Raw genomic sequence first — 23,871 nt, forward strand, 5'->3', positions numbered from 1 at the left:
CTTTACATTTATCAGCATTAAACTGCATCTGCCAATCCTTTGACCATTTCAAAACCCTATCTAGATCAACTTGAAGTGATAGTGAGTCCTCCTCCGAATTAATTTCCCTACCGATTTTCGTATCATCGGCAAATTTGCAAATGTTGCTACTCAAACCTGAATCTAAATCATTTATATATATTATAAACAACAGAGGTCCCAGGACAGAGCCTTGAGGCACTCCACTTACAACATTTTCCCACTCTGACTTGATTCCATTTATACTAACTCTCTGTTTCCTTTGGTATAGCCATGCCCTAATCCAGCTTAATATAGCACCCCCAATACCATGAGACTCTATTTTTTTAATCAGTCTTTCATGTGGCACTGTATCAAAAGCTTTGCTAAAGTCAAGGTATACAACATCGCAATCCTTACCACTATCAACTGCCTCAACAATGCTAGAATAAAAAGATAACAAATTTGTTAAACATGAACGGCCATTTATGAAACCATGTTGCGACTCAATTATTAATTTATGTTTTTCAAGATGAAGACGAATTTTATTTGCTATTATAGATTCGAGTAACTTTCCCACAATAGACGTTAGGCTAATTGGTCGATAGTTAGACGCAAATGATCTATCTCCTTTCTTAAAAACTGGTATCACATTAGCAACTTTCCAAAACTCTGGCACTCTGCCTGACTCTATTGATTTATTAAATATGGTTGACAGTGGGTCACAAAGCTCCTCTTTGCATTCTTTAAGCACCCTAGCAAACACTTCATCCGGCCCTGGGGATTTGTTTGGTTTGAGTTTTACTATTTGTTTAAGAACATCCTCCCTGGTAACTGCTAAACTCGTCAACCTGTCCTCGTCCCCACCCACATAGACTTGTTCGGCTGAAGGCATATTGTTAAGTTCCTCTTTAGTAAATACAGATACAAAATATTTATTAAAAATACTACTCATCTCTTCATCACTATCTGTTATTTGACCTGTCTCAGTTTTTAATGGACCTATCCTTTCCCTAGTCTTAGTACGATATAACTGAAAAAAACCCTTTAGGATTTGTCTTTGCTTGCCCTGCTATGCGAACTTCATAGTTTCTTTTTGCTTTCCTTATCTCTTTTTTAACATTTCTAACCAGTTGTACGAATTCCTGTTCTAAAGTGACCTCCCCATTTTTAATCCTTTTGTACCAAGCTCTCTTTTTACCTATAAGGTTCTTCAAATTCTTTGTTATCCACTTTGGGTCATTAGTATACGATCTATTCAATTTGTATGGTATACTACGTTCCTGTGCTTTGTTTAGAATATTCTTAAATAAGTTATATATTGAATCCACATCGAAATCCCCATTTAAGTCACCTATCGCTGGGTTCATGTCTCGCTCCAAGACCGGCCCACACCCCATACCCAAGCCTTTCCAATCAATTTGACCCAAAAAATTTCTTAGGCTATTAAAATCAGCTTTTCGAAAATCTGGCACTTTAACAGAATTTTCTCCTACTGGTCTATTCCATTCTATGCTAAATCTGATTTCTTTGTGATCACTGCTCCCTAGCTCACTCCCTATTTCGATGTCATTAATTTGCGTTTCCCTGTTAGTTAACACTAAATCTAAAATATTATTTTCCCTTGTTGGTTCCTTAATGTGTTGCGTAAGAAAGCAATCGTCAATTAATTCTAGAAAATCTTCTGCTTCACTATTCCCTGTTTTGTTCAACCAGTTTATTCCGCTAAAATTAAAGTCACCCATGACATAAATACTGTTAGATCTAGATGCTCTAGATATTTCATCCCATAGATGCTTTGCTTCCATTCTGTCTAAATTTGGTGGCCTATATATTACTCCTATTATAATATTATTAGCTTTTTCGTTTAATTCAATCCAAATAGTTTCTGTGTGTGGCTCTGTTTTGATTCCCTCTTTGAGACTACATTTCAAATTGTCCCTAACATATATGGCTACTCCACCTCCTCGTCTAATATATCTATCTGTGTGAAATAGTTTAAATCCATATATTTAATCAAAACAGAGCCACACACAGAAACTATTTGGATTGAATTAAACGAAAAAGCTAATAATATTATAATAGGAGTAATATATAGGCCACCAAATTTAGACAGAATGGAAGCAAAGCATCTATGGGATGAAATATCTAGAGCATCTAGATCTAACAGTATTTATGTCATGGGTGACTTTAATTTTAGCGGAATAAACTGGTTGAACAAAACAGGGAATAGTGAAGCAGAAGATTTTCTAGAATTAATTGACGATTGCTTTCTTACGCAACACATTAAGGAACCAACACGGGAAAATAATATTTTAGATTTAGTATTAACTAACAGGGAAACGCAAATTAATGACATCGAAATAGGGAGTGAGCTAGGGAGCAGTGATCACAAAGAAATCAGATTTAGCATAGAATGGAATAGACCAGTAGGAGAAAATTCTGTTAAAGTGCCAGATTTTCGAAAAGCTGATTTTAATAGCCTAAGAAATTTTTTGGGTCAAATTGATTGGAAAGTCTTGGGTATGGGGTGTGGGCCGGTCTTGGAGCGAGACATGAACCCAGCGATAGGTGACTTAAATGGGGATTTCGATGTGGATTCAATATATAACTTATTTAAGAATATTCTAAACAAAGCACAGGAACGTAGTATACCATACAAATTGAATAGATCGAATACTAATGACCCAAAGTGGATAACAAAGAATTTGAAGAACCTTATAGGTAAAAAGAGAGCTTGGTACAAAAGGATTAAAAATGGGGAGGTCACTTTAGAACAGGAATTCGTACAACTGGTTAGAAATGTTAAAAAAGAGATAAGGAAAGCAAAAAGAAACTATGAAGTTCGCATAGCAGGGCAAGCAAAGACAAATCCTAAAGGGTTTTTTCAGTTATATCGTACTAAGACTAGGGAAAGGATAGGTCCATTAAAAACTGAGACAGGTCAAATAACAGATAGTGATGAAGAGATGAGTAGTATTTTTAATAAATATTTTGTATCTGTATTTACTAAAGAGGAACTTAACAATATGCCTTCAGCCGAACAAGTCTATGTGGGTGGGGACGAGGGCAGGTTGACGAGTTTAGCAGTTACCAGGGAGGATGTTCTTAAACAAATAGTAAAACTCAAACCAAACAAATCCCCAGGGCCGGATGAAGTGTTTGCCAGGGTGCTTAAAGAATGCAAAGAGGAGCTTTGTGACCCACTGTCAACCATATTTAATAAATCAATAGAGTCAGGCAGAGTGCCAGAGTTTTGGAAAGTTGCTAATGTGATACCAGTTTTTAAGAAAGGAGAACATAAGAACATAAGAACATAAGAACAAAGGTAACTGCAGAAGGCCTATTGGCCCATACGAGGCAGCTCCTATTCTATAACCACCCAATCCCACTCATATACTTGTCCAACCCGTGCTTGAAACAATCGAGGGACCCCACCTCCACAATGTTACGCGGCAATTGGTTCCACAAATCAACAACCCTGTTACTGAACCAGTATTTACCCAAGTCTTTCCTAAATCTAAACTTATCCAATTTATATCCATTGTTTCGTGTTCTGTCCTGTGTTGATACTTTTAATACCCTATTAATATCCCCCCGGTTATGTCCATTCATCCACTTGTAAACCTCTATCATGTCACCCCTAACTCTTCGCCTTTCCAGTGAATGCAACTTAAGCTTTGTTAATCTTTCTTCATATGAAAGATTTCTAATTTGGGGAATTAACTTAGTCATCCTACGCTGGACACGTTCAAGTGAATTTATATCCATTCTATAATATGGCGACCAAAACTGAACTGCATAATCTAAATGGGGCCTAACTAGAGCAAGATATAGCTTGAGAACCACACCAGGTGTCTTGTTACTAACGCTGCGATTAATAAATCCAAGTGTCCGATTTGCCTTATTACGAACATTTATGCATTGATCCTTTTGTTTTAAATTCTTACTAATCATAACTCCCAGATCCCTTTCGCAATCCGACTTCGCAATCACAACACCATCTAGCTCGTATCTTGTAACTCTATCATCATTACCTAACCTCAGAACTTTACATTTATCAGCATTAAACTGCATCTGCCAATCCTTTGACCATTTCAAAACCCTATCTAGATCAACTTGAAGTGATAGTGAGTCCTCCTCCGAATTAATTTCCCTACCGATTTTCGTATCATCGGCAAATTTGCAAATGTTGCTACTCAAACCTGAATCTAAATCATTTATATATATTATAAACAACAGAGGTCCCAGGACAGAGCCTTGAGGCACTCCACTTACAACATTTTCCCACTCTGACTTGATTCCATTTATACTAACTCTCTGTTTCCTTTGGTATAGCCATGCCCTAATCCAGCTTAATATAGCACCCCCAATACCATGAGACTCTATTTTTTTAATCAGTCTTTCATGTGGCACTGTATCAAAAGCTTTGCTAAAGTCAAGGTATACAACATCGCAATCCTTACCACTATCAACTGCCTCAACAATGCTAGAATAAAAAGATAACAAATTTGTTAAACATGAACGGCCATTTATAAAACCATGTTGCGACTCAATTATTAATTTATGTTTTTCAAGATGAAGACGAATTTTATTTGCTATTATAGATTCGAGTAACTTTCCCACAATAGACGTTAGGCTAATTGGTCGATAGTTAGACGCAAGTGATCTATCTCCTTTCTTAAAAACTGGTATCACATTAGCAACTTTCCAAAACTCTGGCACTCTGCCTGACTCTATTGATTTATTAAATATGGTTGACAGTGGGTCACAAAGCTCCTCTTTGCATTCTTTAAGCACCCTAGCAAACACTTCATCCGGCCCTGGGGATTTGTTTGGTTTGAGTTTTACTATTTGTTTAAGAACATCCTCCCTGGTAACTGCTAAACTCGTCAACCTGTCCTCGTCCCCACCCACATAGACTTGTTCGGCTGAAGGCATATTGTTAAGTTCCTCTTTAGTAAATACAGATACAAAATATTTATTAAAAATACTACTCATCTCTTCATCACTATCTGTTATTTGACCTGTCTCAGTTTTTAATGGACCTATCCTTTCCCTAGTCTTAGTACGATATAACTGAAAAAACCCTTTAGGATTTGTCTTTGCTTGCCCTGCTATGCGAACTTCATAGTTTCTTTTGGCTTTCCTTATCTCTTTTTTAACATTTCTAACCAGTTGTACGAATTCCTGTTCTAAAGTGACCTCCCCATTTTTAATCCTTTTGTACCAAGCTCTCTTTTTACCTATAAGGTTCTTCAAATTCTTTGTTATCCACTTTGGGTCATTAGTATACGATCTATTCAATTTGTATGGTATACTACGTTCCTGTGCTTTGTTTAGAATATTCTTAAATAAGTTATATATTGAATCCACATCGAAATCCCCATTTAAGTCACCTATCGCTGGGTTCATGTCTCGCTCCAAGACCGGCCCACACCCCATACCCAAGCCTTTCCAATCAATTTGACCCAAAAAATTTCTTAGGCTATTAAAATCAGCTTTTCGAAAATCTGGCACTTTAACAGAATTTTCTCCTACTGGTCTATTCCATTCTATGCTAAATCTGATTTCTTTGTGATCACTGCTCCCTAGCTCACTCCCTATTTCGATGTCATTAATTTGCGTTTCCCTGTTAGTTAACACTAAATCTAAAATATTATTTTCCCGTGTTGGTTCCTTAATGTGTTGCGTAAGAAAGCAATCGTCAATTAATTCTAGAAAATCTTCTGCTTCACTATTCCCTGTTTTGTTCAACCAGTTTATTCCGCTAAAATTAAAGTCACCCATGACATAAATACTGTTAGATCTAGATGCTCTAGATATTTCATCCCATAGATGCTTTGTTTCCATTCTGTCTAAATTTGGTGGCCTATATATTACTCCTATTATAATATTATTAGCTTTTTCGTTTAATTCAATCCAAATAGTTTCTGTGTGTGGCTCTGTTTTGATTCCCTCTTTGAGACTACATTTCAAATTGTCCCTAACATATATGGCTACTCCACCTCCTCGTCTAATATATCTATCTGTGTGAAATAGTTTAAATCCATATATTTGATATTCAGCTAATAGTTCTCTATTTTCTACATTCATCCACGTTTCGGTAAGTGCAATAATATCTATTTTTTCTGTGCAGACAAGAGCATTTAATTCGTTAATTTTATTTCTTAGACTTCTACTGTTAGTGTAATATACCCTAAGTGAATTGTTATTTTGCGGACCTTCTCTTTCCCTGATCGTTTTGCCAATTCCTTTCTCCCACAAACACATACTTTTATTACCTCCTTCCTCCAAATCAATTCCCATACCTCTATCTACTAACAGTTTAAACCCAAACAAACACCTCTAACCACTTCTTCTAGCGAGTTCGCAACAGCAACAACCCCAGCTCTCGATAGATGCACCCCATCACGAGCATACATTTCATTTCTTCCATAGAAGTGTTCCCAGTTGTCTATGAAAGATATTGCATTTGATTTGCAATATCTTTCCAGCCGGCAATTGACACCAAGTGCCCTCGATATCCATTCATTTCCCACTCCCTTTCTTGGAAGAATGCCACATATGATCGGGATTCCTCCCTTGCTCCTAACTAACTCTATGGCTGTTTTATACCTCTGAATCAGTTCCTCACTCCTGACTCGACCAACATCATTTCCTCCCACGCTAATGCAAATAATGGGATTGTTCCCATTACCAGCCATAATATCATTCATGTTGTTTATAATATCACCAATGCCAGCTCCGGGATAGCAAACCCTTAACCTGTTCCCCCTATCTCTAGCACAAAACGTTCTATCCAAATACCTTATCTGGGAATCTCCCACAACTAATGTTTGCTTAGGTACTTCCTTTACTTTCTGAGGGGCCTGCGCTTCCTTTCTCTTCGTTGCTTTCCCTTTTGCGCGATCCACAGTCTCTCCACAGCACTCGTCCTCCAAAACGTCAAATGAATTTGAAGTTGCTATGGCGTTTGAAGGCGGCTTTATCAAAGTCTTTCGCAACTCTCCAAGACGAGGTCCCTTTACTGCTGGTCTCCTCCTTCGTTACTTCTCGTTGTTTTTTAAGCTGACGCACCTCCTCCCGCAGAGAGTCCAACTCTGTCCTCAGGGCTCCCACTAGAGTCACCAGGTCCTTCACTACAACTTCCATATTGTCTTGTTACTAACGCTGCGATTAATAAATCCAAGTGTCCGATTTTCCTTATTACGAACATTTATTCATTGATCCTTTTGTTTTAAATTCTTACTAATCATAACTCCCAGATCCCTTTCACAATTCGACTTCGCAATCTCAACACCATCTAGCTCGTATCTTGTAACCCTATCATCATTACCTTACCTCAGAACTTTACATTTATCAGCATTAAACTGCATCTGCCAATCCTTTGTCCATTTTAAAACCCTATCTAGAGCAACTTGAAGTGATAGTGAGTCTTCTTTGGTGTTGATTTCCCTACCGATTTTGGTATCATCTGCAAATTTGCAGATGTTGCTACTCAAACCTGAATCTAAATCATTTATATATAATATAAACAACAGAGGTCCCAGGACAGAGCCCTGAGGTACTCAACTAACGACATTATCCCAATCTGACTTAACCCCATTTATACTAACTCTCTGTTTCCTTTGGAATAGCCATGCCCTAATCCAACTTAATATAGCACCCCCAATACATAAGAACAAAGGCAACTGCAGAAGGACCATTGGCCCATACGTGGCAGCTCCTCTTTATAACCACCCAATCCCACCCATATACATGTCCAACCCATGCTTGAAACAATCAAGGGACCCCACCTCCACCAAGTTACGTGGTAATTGGTTCCACAAATACCATGAGCTTCTATTTTTTTAACTCACTTAGGGTATATTACACTAACTGTAGAAGTCTAAGAAATAAAATAAAGAAATAAAATGCTCTTTTCGGCACAGAAAAAAATAGATATTATCGCGCTTACCGAAACGTGGATGAATGTAGAAAATTGAGAACAATTAGCTGAATATCAAATAAATGGATTTAAACTATTTCACACAGATAGATGTATTAGACGAGGAGGGGGAGTAGCGATATACGTTAGGGACAATTTGAAATGTAGTCTCAAAGAGGTAATCAATGCTGAGCCAAACACAGAAACTATTTGGATAGAATTAAACGAAAAAGCAAATATTAGTATATTAGGAGTTATACATAGGCCACCAAATTTAGACAGAATGGAAGTAAAGCATCTATGAGATGAAATATCTAGAGCATCTAGATCTAACAGTATTTATGTCATGGGTGACTTTAATTTGAATGGTCCCAGGACTATATGCAACTGAAAACTCACACCCCAAAAGTGACTCGAACCCTTACTGCTAAGAGCACTCTGCTTGAGTACAGGATCCCTTAACCAATCGACCAACACGACCACCAGACCATACACTAGAAAGTGAAGGGACGACGATTTCTTGTGTGTGATATGTAGGTCAAAATATTTTGTTTTTGGTCACGTTTTTGGGACTCTTCATCTAAAATTACAGCTTAACTTGGTTGAGGTGGGGTCCCTCGATTGTTTCAAACATGGATTGGAAATGTATATGAGTGGGATTGGGTGGTTATAAATAGGAGGTGCCTCGTATTGGGCAATAGGCTTTCTGCAGTTCAAACTGCATCAATAAATATTCAATTTCAACAAATATCTGCAAAGCAAAGATATTTGTTTTATATGTCCACGGCCACCCCATGAAATAATGAACAGAGCAACCGAGATTCCTCTGTTCAGATATAAAGCGTTGCTTTGCACAAAACTGCATCCTGCGGGCCATAAATTGCAAGCGACCATGAAGATCCCATCCATCTACAGCTCTCCAGTATAAGCAATTGATATTGACATATTAGTATCTGCTATTGATAATGGTAATGGCTTCAGAGAGCGTACCTACCCAAACGGGTTATTAATTCCCTTGCCACCTTTTGTGTGGGTTAATCTCTACCAATCAATCAGGGACCTGAGTTCTAACAGTTTTGTAACAACATGCAGAACAATGCTTTGGTTTAGGACAATAAAGTAGGAATTCCGAATTACATCTTTTTAAGAAGAAATTATGTCTATCCTGCATTTGAAGCAATTCAACGACACAAGTTTCATAAATCAAATCATACTTCTCACACATACTTTTTCACATTTCTTCACTTGAATATTCATAAGTTTGTGTTAAATAGGTTAAATAAGGTAATCTGTGGGTTGTCCATTTCATGTTTTATTGATTAAAGTCATTACATTTACAGTATAAAAAATGCGTGAGTATATAACATATAATCATTTGCAGTCTCCGTGGTGTAGTGGTAAGACACTCGCCTGGCGTTCCGCGAGCGCTATGTCATGGGTTCGTATCCTGGCCGGGGAGGATTTACTGGGCGCAAATTCTTAACTGTAGCCTCTGTTTAACGCAACAGTAAAATGTGTACTTGGATGAAAAAACGATTCTTCGCGGCAGGGGATCGTATTCCAGGGACCATAGGATTAAGGACTTGCCCGAAACGCTACGCGTACTAGTGGCTGTACAAGAATGTAACAACTCTTGTATATATCTCAAAAAAAAAAAAATAATGATGACGAAACCTTAACTCACACGATGCAGAAGCGGCAAAGTTGGAGGCGCTTCTCCATCCGTGTGGTTTGGTCTTAATCAAATTTCCTGCAGCTATCTCTGTTGCCGAAATTGCAAGTGTCATTGTTGCCATAAATTATCATATTGTGGTTGACGTAAATGTACACTCATTGTGGCAGAGCCCTGCGAGTGTTTTTCCTGGCCAGAATGTCAGCCTGGAGGTGGGGCAGACGACTGAAGGAGCCGTGGACAAGAGGGTGGCACGTGAAGGGGTCGGAGGCTGACTCCAGCAGTAAGCGGACCAGCATCGACTCGTCTATCACCATCTTGGACGACAGCAGCAACACCGGCGCCTCCATCACCACCTGCGTCACGCTGTCTACAAACTCCTCAGGGACTGCTTCCAAGGATTCCTGACGCGATACTGACAAATAATGGAAAAAGCAGAAATCTGTTGTCTGTTTACTAAGGTGAGAGAACTGCTGTGCATAGTCACGTTTTAGAATCTGGAAAACATATATAAATCTTTCCTCTACAGATATTTTTTGGTAAATATCACCTAAATCAGCGACGAGTTCTTTGGAACGTTTACTATCCTTGAGCTGTAATGCAGAGCACACTGTAACTGCAGAGTCTGTGAGAGTAACCAGGAACTCTGCAGCGACTTGAGCATGTCCGGGAACCCCATAGGCTGTGGGAGTTGTGTCAACCAACATCTTATAGATATGCAAAATTTCGTTGAACGTGCATAAATTCCCTTCAATACAGGAGCACATTTTGTTTATTCCAGCTCGATATTCCGCTAGAGTAGCCTCCACCATTTGCTTTAAAAGGTGGACCAGATGGTTGAAAAAGTATGCCTCTGTTCCAATCTTAAGTTTCCTTACCTAATCCACAGCTGCAGCAGCGACACCATCTAGGTGTCCCCATTTATTAAGGCTATCTAACACACTCTTGAGAGGATTAAAGAGACTCGCATGTAAGTAACCGGACATCAGATGGTCCAGAGTTATGTAGTGAATAGTGTTGACCAACCCTGCAGCTGCCTGCATACCCGAGGCGGCATCCTGAAGGTACGTCTCTGGCCACATCCCGATCAAATGCAGCAGTTCCAGCCACAGGTGCGGGTTGGGGCAGGCTTCATCGTCGCAGAACATGGCGAGTACCCAGGATTTCAAGGCAGTAGACTCGAGTGAGGCAAAATTTAAGTTGTTGTTTGTCGCCCAGGTATTTGCTAGATTAATAATTTCACAGATAACGTCCTCCCATTGTCCTGTTATCCTAACCAACATCGTCGTATGCGTGGAGAGAGTTAAGATCCATAAAACTCCAAGCTGGATTTTACTCTCAAATAAACTCACTAAACCTCTCTCATTCGTAATAAAATTATGAAGATTTTCCCCTGACAATTTTACTGCTCTTATGTTCTTAGAATTTCGTATGGATCATTTAATGAAGGGAAGTTCCAAACCATAGATATGAGAAATTGTGGGAGTTTTGGAAAAGAAATATCGCGATCCATGGGAGAATATTTGATAGTATCCATTGTCTCAGAACCGACAAGTAATAAAGAAATGTTCTAATGCCCAACCACAAGGGTGAATAACTGATCAAGAGAGAGAGAGAGAGAGAGAGAAGATTAAGCCACCCAAAAGGTGGCTTGGGCATGAATAGCCCATAAGTGGTGGCCCTTTTGAGCCATTTTCAGTATCAATAGATGATACTGGAGATCTGTGGAGGTGCGACTGCACACTGCGTGACGGGAGATGTCTCCCGTACTGATCAAGACAACTGAGGTAATATATAGTTGTAGAGGGTAGAGGAGAGGTGAGGGCCTGAGTGAGGTGCACGGACACCAGCTTGACGATGGTTCAATTTCGGTTAAAGCAATTTAATCTTTTAGAGTGACAGTTAAATATTCATGTGGTATCACTGTGTGTAGTTAGCTTTGCTACTAAAGACACCTGCGTATAGGGGTGCGAACTTAAGAACATAAGAACAAAGGCAACTGCAGAAGGCCTATTGGCCCATACGAGGCAGCTCCTATTTATAACCACCCAATCCCACTCATATACTTGTCCAACCCGCGCTTGAAACAATCGAGGGACCCCACCTACAGCACGTTACGCGGTAATTGGTTCCAAAAATCAACAACCCTGTTACTGAACCAGTATTTACCCAAGTCTTTCCTAAATCTAAACTTATCCAATTTATACCCATTGTTTCGTGTTCTGTCTTGTGTTGATACTTTTAATACCCTATTAATATCCCCTTTGTTATGTCCATTCACCCACTTGTAAACCTCTATCATGTCACCCCTAACTCTTCGCCTTTCCAGTGAATGCAACTTAAGCTTTGTTAATCTTTCTTCATATGAAAGATTTCTAATTTGGGGAATTGTATGTCATACTACGCTGGACACGTTCAAGTGAATTTATATCCATTCTATAATATGGCGACCAAAACTGAACTGCATAATCTAAATGGGGCCTAACTAGAGCAAGATATAGCTTGAGAACCACACCAGGTGTCTTGTTACTAACGCTGCGATTAATAAATCCAAGTGTCCGATTTTCCTTATTACGAACATTTATTCATTGATCCTTTTGTTTTAAATTCTTACTAATCATAACTCCCAGATCCCTTTCACAATTCGACTTCGCAATCTCAACACCATCTAGCTCGTATCTTGTAACCCTATCATCATTACCTTACCTCAGAACTTTACATTTATCAGCATTAAACTGCATCTGCCAATCAAAAAGCTTTGCTAAAGTCAAGGTATACAACATCGCAATCCTTACCACTATCAACTGCCTCAACAATGCTAGAATAAAAAGATAACAAATTTGTTAAACATGAACGGCCATTTATAAAACCATGTTGCGACTCAATTATTAATTTATGTTTTTCAAGATGAAGACGAATTTTATTTGCTATTATAGATTCGAGTAACTTTCCCACAATAGACGTTAGGCTAATTGGTCGATAGTTAGACGCAAGTGATCTATCTCCTTTCTTAAAAACTGGTATCACATTAGCAACTTTCCAAAACTCTGGCACTCTGCCTGACTCTATTGATTTATTAAATATGGTTGACAGTGGGTCACAAAGCTCCTCTTTGCATTCTTTAAGCAAAGAATGTCCATTTATGTCCATTCTTATAGAATGGACATAAATTCACTTGAACGTGTCCAGCGTAGGATGACTAAGTTAATTCCCCAAATTAGAAATCTTTCATATGAAGAAAGATTAACAAAGCTTAAGTTGCATTCACTGGAAAGGCGAAGAGTTAGGGGTGACATGATAGAGGTTTACAAGTGGATGAATGGACATAACCGGGGGGATATTAATAGGGTATTAAAAGTATCAACACAGGACAGAACACGAAACAATGGATATAAATTGGATAAGTTTAGATTTAGGAAAGACTTGGGTAAATACTGGTTCAGTAACAGGGTTGTTGATTTGTGGAACCAATTGCCGCGTAACATTGTGGAGGTGGGGTCCCTCGATTGTTTCAAGCACGGGTTGGACAAGTATATGAGTGGGATTGGGTGGTTATAGAATAGGAGCTGCCTCGTATGGGCCAATAGGCCTTCTGCAGTTACCTTTGTTCTTATGTTCTTATGTTCTTAATCCTTTGTCCACTTCAAAACCCTATCTAGAGCAACTTGAAGTGATAGTGAGTCTTCTTTGGTGTTGATTTCCCTACCGATTTTGGTATCATCTGCAAATTTGCAGATGTTGCTACTCAAACCTGAATCTAAATCATTTATATATAATATAAACAACAGAGGTCCCAGGACAGAGCCCTGAGGTACTCAACTAACGACATTATCCCAATCTGACTTAACCCCATTTATACTAACTCTCTGTTTCCTTTGGAATAGCCATGCCCTATTCCAACTTAATATAGCACCCCCAATACATAAGAACATAAGAACAAAGGCAACTGCAGAAGGACCATTGGCCCATACGTGGCAGCTCCTCTTTATAACCACCCAATCCCACTCATATACATGTCCAACCCATGCTTGAAACAATCAAGGGACCCCACCTCCACCAAGTTACGTGGTAATTGGTTCCACAAATACCATGAGCTTCTATTTTTTTAACTCACTTAGGGTATATTACACTAACTGTAGAAGTCTAAGAAATAAAATAAAGAAATTAAATGCTCTTTTCGGCACAGAAAAAAATAGATATTATCGCGCTTACCGAAACGTGGATGAATGTAGAAAATTGAGAACAATTAGCTGAATATCAAATAAATGGATTTAAACTATTTCACACAGATAGATGTATTAGACGAGGAGGGGGAGTAGCGATATACGTTAGGGACAATTTGAAATGTAGTCTCAAAGAGGGAATCAATTCTGAGCCAAACACAGAAACTATTTGGATAGAATTAAACGAAAAAGCAAATATTAGTATATTAGGAGTTATACATAGGCCACCAAATTTAGACAGAATGGAAGCAAAGCATCTATGAGATGAAATATCTAGAGCATCTAGATCTAACCTGTCCTTTGGGGACGAGGACAGGTTGACGAGTTTAGCAGTTACCAGGGAGGATGTTCTTAAACAAATAGTAAAACTCAAACCAAACAAATCCCCAGGGCCGGATGAAGTGTTTGCCAGGGTGCTTAAAGAATGCAAAGAGGAGCTTTGTGACCCACTGTCAACCATATTTAATAAATCAATAGAGTCAGGCAGAGTGCCAGAGTTTTGGAAAGTTGCTAATGTGATACCAGTTTTTAAGAAAGGAGATAGATCACTTGCGTCTAACTATCGACCAATTAGCCTAACGTCTATTGTGGGAAAGTTACTCGAATCTATAATAGCAAATAAAATTCGTCTTCATCTTGAAAAACATAAATTAATAATTGAGTCGCAACATGGTTTTATAAATGGCCGTTCATGTTTAACAAATTTGTTATCTTTTTATTCTAGCATTGTTGAGGCAGTTGATAGTGGTAAGGATTGCGATGTTGTATACCTTGACTTTAGCAAAGCTTTTGATACAGTGCCACATGAAAGACTGATTAAAAAAATAGAGTCTCATGGTATTGGGGGTGCTATATTAAGCTGGATTAGGGCATGGCTATACCAAAGGAAACAGAGAGTTAGTATAAATGGAATCAAGTCAGAGTGGGAAAATGTTGTAAGTGGAGTGCCTCAAGGCTCTGTCCTGGGACCTCTGTTGTTTATAATATATATAAATGATTTAGATTCAGGTTTGAGTAGCAACATTTGCAAATTTGCCGATGATACGAAAATCGGTAGGGAAATTAATTCGGAGGAGGACTCACTATCACTTCAAGTTGATCTAGATAGGGTTTTGAAATGGTCAAAGGATTGGCAGATGCAGTTTAATGCTGATAAATGTAAAGTTCTGAGGTTAGGTAATGATGATAGTGTTACAAGATACGAGCTAGATGGTGTTGTGATTGCGAAGTCGGATTGCGAAAGGGATCTGGGAGTTATGATTAGTAAGAATTTAAAACAAAAGGATCAATGCATAAATGTTCGTAATAAGGCAAATCGGACACTTGGATTTATTAATCGCAGCGTTAGTAACAAGACACCTGGTGTGGTTCTCAAGCTATATCTTGCTCTAGTTAGGCCCCATTTAGATTATGCAGTTCAGTTTTGGTCGCCATATTATAGAATGGATATAAATTCACTTGAACGTGTCCAGCGTAGGATGACTAAGTTAATTCCCCAAATTAGAAATCTTTCATATGAAGAAAGATTAACAAAGCTTAAGTTGCATTCACTGGAAAGGCGAAGAGTTAGGGGTGACATGATAGAGGTTTACAAGTGGATGAATGGACAAAACCGGGGGGATATTAATAGGGTATTAAAAGTATCAACACAGGACAGAACACGAAACAATGGATATAAATTGGATAAGTTTAGATTTAGGAAAGACTTGGGTAAATACTGGTTCAGTAACAGGGTTGTTGATTTGTGGAACCAATTGCCGCGTAACATTGTGGAGGTGGGGTCCCTCGATTGTTTCAAGCACGGGTTGGACAAGTATATGAGTGGGATTGGGTGGTTATAGAATAGGAGCTGCCTCGTATGGGCCAATAGGCCTTCTGCAGTTACCTTTGTTCTTATGTTCTTATGTTCAGTAACAGGGTTGTTGATTTGTGGAACCAATTGCCACGTAACGTGGTGGAGGTGGGGTCCCTCGATTGTTTCAAGCGCGGGTTGGACAAGTATATGAGTGGGATTGGGTGGTTATAGATAGGAGCTGCCTCGTATGGGCCAATAGGCCTTCTGCAGTTACCTTTGTTCTTATGTTCTTATGTAACAGTATTTATGTCATGGGTGACTTTAATTTGAATGGTCCCAGGACTATATGCAACTGAAAACTCACACCCCAAAAGTGACTCGAACCCTTACTGCTAAGAGCACTCTGCTTGAGTACAGGATCCCTTAACCAATCGACCAACACGACCACCAGACCACACACTAGAAAGTGAAGGGACGACGATTTCTTGTGTGTGATATGTAGGTCAAAATATTTTGTTTTTGGTCACGTTTTTGGGACTCTTCATCTAAAATTACAGCTTAACTTGGTTGAGGTGGGGTCCCTCGATTGTTTCAAACATGGATTGGAAATGTATATGAGTGGGATTGGGTGGTTATAAATAGGAGGTGCCTCGTATTGGGCAATAGGCTTTCTGCAGTTCAAACTGCATCAATAAATATTCAATTTCAACAAATATCTGCAAAGCAAAGGTATTTGTTTTATATGTCCACGGCCACCCCATGAAATAATGAACAGAGCAACCGAGATTCCTCTGTTCAGATATAAAGCGTTGCTTTGCACAAAACTGCATCCTGCGGGCCATAAATTGCAAGCGACCATGAAGATCCCATCCATCTACAGCTCTCCAGTATAAGCAATTGATATTGACATATTAGTATCTGCTATTGATAATGGTAATGGCTTCAGAGAGCGTACCTACCCAAACGGGTTATTAATTCCCTTGCCACCTTTTGTGTGGGTTAATCTCTACCAATCGATCAGGGATCTGAGTTCTAACAGTTTTGTAACAACATGCAGAACAATGCTTTGGTTTAGGACAATAAAGTAGGAATTCCGAATTACATCTTTTTAAGAAGAAATTATGTCTATCCTGCATTTGAAGCAATTCAACGACACAAGTTTCATAAATCAAATCATACTTCTCACACATACTTTTTCACATTTCTTCACTTGAATATTCATAAGTTTGTGTTAAATAGGTTAAATAAGGTAATCTGTGGGTTGTCCATTTCATGTTTTATTGATTAAAGTCATTACATTTACAGTATAAAAAATGCGTGAGTATATAACATATAATCATTTGCAGTCTCCGTGGTGTAGTGGTAAGACACTCGCCTGGCGTTCCGCGAGCGCTATGTCATGGGTTCGTATCCTGGCCGGGGAGGATTTACTGGGCGCAAATTCTTAACTGTAGCCTCTGTTTAACGCAACAGTAAAATGTGTACTTGGATGAAAAAACGATTCTTCGCGGCAGGGGATCGTATTCCAGGGACCATAGGATTAAGGACTTGCCCGAAACGCTACGCGTACTAGTGGCTGTACAAGAATGTAACAACTCTTGTATATATCTCAAAAAAAAAAAAAATAATGATGACGAAACCTTAACTCACACGATGCAAAAGCGGCAAAGTTGGAGGCGCTTCTCCATCCGTGTGGTTTGGTCTTAATCAAATTTCCTGCAGCTATCTCTGTTGCCGAAATTGCGTGTCATTGTTGCCATAAATTATCATATTGTGGTTGACGTAAATGTACACTCATTGTGGCAGAGCCCTGCGAGTGTTTTTCCAGGCCAGAATGTCAGCCTGGAGGTGGGGCAGACGACTGAAGGAGCCGTGGACAAGAGGGTGGCACGTGAAGGGGTCGGAGGCTGACTCCAGCAGTAAGCGGACCAGCATCGACTCGTCTATCACCATCTTGGACGACAGCAGCAACACCGGCGCCTCCATCACCACCTGCGTCACGCTGTCTACAAACTCCTCAGGGACTGCTTCCAAGGATTCCTGACGCGATACTGACAAATAATGGAAAAAGCAGAAATCTGTTGTCTGTTTACTAAGGTGAGAGAACTGCTGTGCATGGTCACGTTTTAGAATCTGGAAAACATATATAAATCTTTCCTCTACATATATTTTTTGGTAAATATCACCTAAATCAGCGACGAGTTCTTTGGAATACTTGGAACGTTTACTATCCTTGAGCTGTAATGCAGAGCACACTGTAACTGCAGAGTCTGTGAGAGTAACCAGGAACTCTGCAGCGACTTGAGCATGTCCGGGAACCCCATAGGCTGTGGGAGTTGTGTCAACCAACATCTTATAGATATGCAAAATTTCGTTGAACGTGCATAAATTCCCTTCAATACAGGAGCACATTTTGTTTATTCCAGCTCGATATTCCGCTAGAGTAGCCTCCACCATTTGCTTTAAAAGGTGGACCAGATGGTTGAAAAAGTATGCCTCTGTTCCAATCTTAAGTTTCCTTACCTAATCCACAGCTGCAGCAGCGACACCATCTAGGTGTCCCCATTTATTAAGGCTATCTAACACACTCTTGAGAGGATTAAAGAGACTCGCATGTAAGTAACCGGACATCAGATGGTCCAGAGTTATGTAGTGAATAGTGTTGACCAACCCTGCAGCTGCCTGCATACCCGAGGCGGCATCCTGAAGGTACGTCTCTGGCCACATCCCGATCAAATGCAGCAGTTCCAGCCACAGGTGCGGGTTGGGGCAGGCTTCATCGTCGCAGAACATGGCGAGTACCCAGGATTTCAAGGCAGTAGACTCGAGTGAGGCAAAATTTAAGTTGTTGTTTGTCGCCCAGGTATTTGCTAGATTAATAATTTCCCAGATAACGTCCTCCCATTGTCCTGTTATCCTAACCAACATCGTCGTATGCGTGGAGAGAGTTAAGATCCATAAAACTCCAAGCTGGATTTTACTCTCAAATAAACTCACTAAACCTCTCTCATTCGTAATAAAATTATGAAGATTTTCCCCTGACAATTTTACTGCTCTTATGTTCTTAGAATTTCGTATGGATCATTTAATGAAGGGAAGTTCCAAACCATAGATATGAGAAATTGTGGGAGTTTTGGAAAAGAAATATCGCGATCCATGGGAGAATATTTGATAGTATCCATTGTCTCAGAACCGACAAGTAATAAAGAAATGTTCTAATGCCCAACCACAAGGGTGAATAACTGATCAAGAGAGAGAGAGAGAGAGAGAGAGAGAGAGAGAGAGAGAGAGAGAGAGAGAGAGAGAAGATTAAGCCACCAAAAAGGTGGCTTGGGCATGAATAGCCCATAAGTGGTGGCCCTTTTGAGCCATTTTCAGTATCAATAGATGATACTGGAGATCTGTGGAGGTGCGACTGCACACTGCGTGACGGGAGATGTCTCCCGTACTGATCAAGACAACTATGAGGTAATATATAGTTGTAGAGGGTAGAGGAGAGGTGAGGGCCTGAGTGAGGTGCACGGACACCAGCTTGACGATGGTTCAATTTCGGTTAAAGCAATTTAATCTTTTAAAGACAGTTAAGTTGACAGTTGAGTGACAGTTAAATATTCATGTGGTGTCACTGTGTGTAGTTAGCTTTGCTACTAAAGACACCTGCGTATAGGGGTGCGAACTTAAGAACATAAGAACAAAGGCAACTGCAGAAGGCCTATTGGCCCATACGAGGCAGCTCCTATTTATAACCACCCAATCCCACTCATATACTTGTCCAACCCGCGCTTGAAACAATCGAGGGACCCCACCTACAGCACGTTACGCGGTAATTGGTTCCAAAAATCAACAACCCTGTTACTGAACCAGTATTTACCCAAGTCTTTCCTAAATCTAAACTTATCCAATTTATACCCATTGTTTCGTGTTCTGTCTTGTGTTGATACTTTTAATACCCTATTAATATCCCCTTTGTTATGTCCATTCACCCACTTGTAAACCTCTATCATGTCACCCCTAACTCTTCGCCTTTCCAGTGAATGCAACTTAAGCTTTGTTAATCTTTCTTCATATGAAAGATTTCTAATTTGGGGAATTAACTTAGTCATACTACGCTGGACACGTTCAAGTGAATTTATATCCATTCTATAATATGGCGACCAAAACTGAACTGCATAATCTAAATGGGGCCTAACTAGAGCAAGATATAGCTTGAGAACCACACCAGGTGTCTTGTTACTAACGCTGCGATTAATAAATCCAAGTGTCCGATTTTCCTTATTACGAACATTTATTCATTGATCCTTTTGTTTTAAATTCTTACTAATCATAACTCCCAGATCCCTTTCACAATTCGACTTCGCAATCTCAACACCATCTAGCTCGTATCTTGTAACCCTATCATCATTACCTTACCTCAGAACTTTACATTTATCAGCATTAAACTGCATCTGCCAATCCTTTGTCCATTTCAAAACCCTATCTAGAGCAACTTGAAGTGATAGTGAGTCTTCTTTGGTGTTGATTTCCCTACCGATTTTGGTATCATCTGCAAATTTGCAGATGTTGCTACTCAAACCTGAATCTAAATCATTTATATATAATATAAACAACAGAGGTCCCAGGACAGAGCCCTGAGGTACTCAACTAACGACATTATCCCAATCTGACTTAACCCCATTTATACTAACTCTCTGTTTCCTTTGGAATAGCCATGCCCTAATCCAACTTAATATAGCACCCCCAATACATAAGAACATAAGAACAAAGGCAACTGCAGAAGGACCATTGGCCCATACGTGGCAGCTCCTCTTTATAACCACCCAATCCCACCCATATACATGTCCAACCCATGCTTGAAACAATCAAGGGACCCCACCTCCACCAAGTTACGTGGTAATTGGTTCCACAAATACCATGAGCTTCAAATACCACAAATACCAGTCGGTCAGGTGAAGTCACAGTGAGAGGTTGTGTTAACCGGAGCTCCTGAGTGTTGTTATATTATCATAGCAATATGGAAGTTGTAGTGAAGGACCTGGTGACTCTAGTGGGAGCCCTGAGGACAGAGTTGGACTCTCTGCGGGAGGAGGTGCGTCAGCTTAAAAAACAACGAGAAGTAACGAAGGAGGAGACCAGCAGTAAAGGGACCTCGTCTTGGAGAGTTGCGAAAGACAGGGGCCTTAAGAAGACTTTGATAAAGCCGCCTTCAAACGCCATAGCAACTTCAAATTCATTTGACGTTTTGGAGGACGAGTGCTGTGGAGAGACTGTGGATCGCGCAAAAGGGAAAGCAACGAAGAGAAAGGAAGCGCAGGCCCCTCAGAAAGTAAAGGAAGTACCTAAGCAAACATTAGTTGTGGGAGATTCCCAGATAAGGTATTTGGATAGAACGTTTTGTGCTAGAGATAGGGGGAACAGGTTAAGGGTTTGCTATCCCGGAGCTGGCATTGGTGATATTATAAACAACATGAATGATATTATGGCTGGTAATGGGAACAATCCCATTATTTGCATTAGCGTGGGAGGAAATGATGTTGGTCGAGTTAGGAGTGAGGAACTGATTCAGAGGTATAAAACAGCCATAGAGTTAGTTAGGAGCAAGGGAGGAATCCCGATCATATGTGGCATTCTTCCAAGAAAGGGAGTGGGAAATGAATGGATATCGAGGGCACTTGGTGTCAATTGCCGGCTGGAAAGATATTGCAAATCAAATGCAATATCTTTCATAGACAACTGGGAACACTTCTATGGAAGAAATAAAATGTATGCTCGTGATGGGGTGCATCTATCGAGAGCTGGGGTTGTTGCTGTTGCGAACTCGTTAGAAGAAGTGGTTAGAGGTGTTTGTTTGGGTTTAAACTGTTAGTAGATAGAGGTATGGGAATTGATTTGGAGGAAGGAGGTAATAAAAGTATGTGTTTGTGGGAGAAAGGAATTGGCAAAACGATCAGGGAAAGAGAAGGTCCGCAAAATAACAATTCACTTAGGGTATATTACACTAACAGTAGAAGTCTAAGAAATAAAATTAACGAATTAAATGCTCTTGTCTGCACAGAAAAAATAGATATTATTGCACTTACCGAAACGTGGATGAATGTAGAAAATAGAGAACTATTAGCTGAATATCAAATATATGGATTTAAACTATTTCACACAGATAGATATATTAGACGAGGAGGTGGAGTAGCCATATATGTTAGGGACAATTTGAAATGTAGTCTCAAAGAGGGAATCAAAACAGAGCCACACACAGAAACTATTTGGATTGAATTAAACGAAAAAGCTAATAATATTATAATAGGAGTAATATATAGGCCACCAAATTTAGACAGAATGGAAGCAAAGCATCTATGGGATGAAATATCTAGAGCATCTAGATCTAACAGTATTTATGTCATGGGTGACTTTAATTTTAGCGGAATAAACTGGTTGAACAAAACAGGGAATAGTGAAGCAGAAGATTTTCTAGAATTAATTGACGATTGCTTTCTTACGCAACACATTAAGGAACCAACACGGGAAAATAATATTTTAGATTTAGTGTTAACTAACAGGGAAACGCAAATTAATGACATCGAAATAGGGAGTGAGCAAGGGAGCAGTGATCACAAAGAAATCAGATTTAGCATAGAATGGAATAGACCAGTAGGAGAAAATTCTGTTAAAGTGCCAGATTTTCGAAAAGCTGATTTTAATAGCCTAAGAAATTTTTTGGGTCAAATTGATTGGAAAGTCTTGGGTATGGGGTGTGGGCCGGTCTTGGAGCGAGACATGAACCCAGTGATAGGTGACTTAAATGGGGATTTCGATGTGGATTCAATATATAACTTATTTAAGAATATTCTAAACAAAGCACAGGAACGTAGTATACCATACAAATTGAATAGATCGAATACTAATGACCCAAAGTGGATAACAAAGAATTTGAAAAACCTTATAGGTAAAAAGAGAGCTTGGTACAAAAGAATTAAAAATGGGGAGGTCACTTTAGAACAGGAATTCGTACAACTGGTTAGAAATGTTAAAAAAGAGATAAGGAAAGCAAAAAGAAACTATGAAGTTCGCATAGCAGGGCAAGCAAAGACAAATCCTAAAGGGTTTTTTCAGTTATATCATACTAAGACTAGGGAAAGGATAGGTCCATTAAAAACTGAGACAGGTCAAATAACAGATAGTGATGAAGAGATGAGTAGTATTTTTAATAAATATTTTGTATCTGTATTTACTAAAGAGGAACTTAACAATATGCCTTCAGCCGAACAAGTCTATGTGGGTGGGGACGAGGACAGGTTGACGAGTTTAGCAGATACCAGGGAGGATGTTCTTAAACAAATAGTAAAACTCAAACCAAACAAATCCCCAGGGCCGGATGAAGTGTTTGCCAGGGTGCTTAAAGAATGCAAAGAGGAGCTTTGTGACCCACTGTCAACCATATTTAATAAATCAATAGAGTCAGGCAGAGTGCCAGAGTTTTGGAAAGTTGCTAATGTGATACCAGTTTTTAAGAAAGGAGATAGATCACTTGCGTCTAACTATCGACCAATTAGCCTAACGTCTATTGTGGGAAAGTTACTCGAATCTATAAGAGCAAATAAAATTCGTCTTCATCTTGAAAAACATAAATTAATAATTGAGTCGCAACATGGTTTTATAAATGGCCATTCATGTTTAACAAATTTGTTATCTTTTTATTCTAGCATTGTTGAGGCAGTTGATAGTGGTAAGGATTGCGATGTTGTATACCTTGACTTTAGCAAAGCTTTTGATACAGTGCCACATGAAAGACTGATTAAAAAGATAGAGTCTCATGGTATTGGGGGTGCTATATAAAGCTGGATTAGGGCATGGCTATACCAAAGGAAACAGAGAGTTAGTATAAATGGAATCAAGTCAGAGTGGGAAAATGTTGTAAGTGGAGTGCCTCAAGGCTCTGTCCTGGGACCTCTGTTGTTTATAATATATATAAATGATTTAGATTCAGGTTTGAGTAGCAACATTTGCAAATTTGCCGATGATACGAAAATCGGTAGGGAAATTAATTCGGAGGAGGACTCACTATCACTTCAAGTTGATCTAGATAGGGTTTTGAAATGGTCAAAGGATTGGCAGATGCAGTTTAATGCTGATAAATGTAAAATTCTGAGGTTAGGTAATGATGATAGAGTTACAAGATACGAGCTAGATGGTGTTGTGATTGCGAAGTCGGATTGCGAAAGGGATCTGGGAGTTATGATTAGTAAGAATTTAAAACAAAAGG

General features: G+C 39.3%; 1 protein-coding gene across 1 annotated transcript; it reads right to left on the bottom strand.

Moving 5' to 3' along the window:
• Positions 1–9,757: 9,757 nt before the first annotated feature.
• On the bottom strand, positions 9,758–10,306 carry LOC138357288 (ubiquitin conjugation factor E4 A-like). The gene has a single exon (XM_069313970.1). It carries the CDS (start codon positions 10,304–10,306, stop codon positions 9,758–9,760), a length of 549 nt encoding a protein of 182 aa, XP_069170071.1.
• Between the last annotated feature and the right edge of the window lie 13,565 nt (positions 10,307–23,871).

Source organism: Procambarus clarkii, chromosome 77 (assembly GCF_040958095.1).
Source record: "Procambarus clarkii isolate CNS0578487 chromosome 77, FALCON_Pclarkii_2.0, whole genome shotgun sequence".
In the NCBI taxonomy this organism is placed as follows: domain Eukaryota; kingdom Metazoa; phylum Arthropoda; class Malacostraca; order Decapoda; family Cambaridae; genus Procambarus; species Procambarus clarkii.

What these genes read in the sequence shown, in the direction of transcription:
- LOC138357288 (XM_069313970.1), bottom strand. Translation starts at nt 10,306, where the DNA reads ATGTTGGTTGACACAACTCCCACAGCCTATGGGGTTCCCGGACATGCT.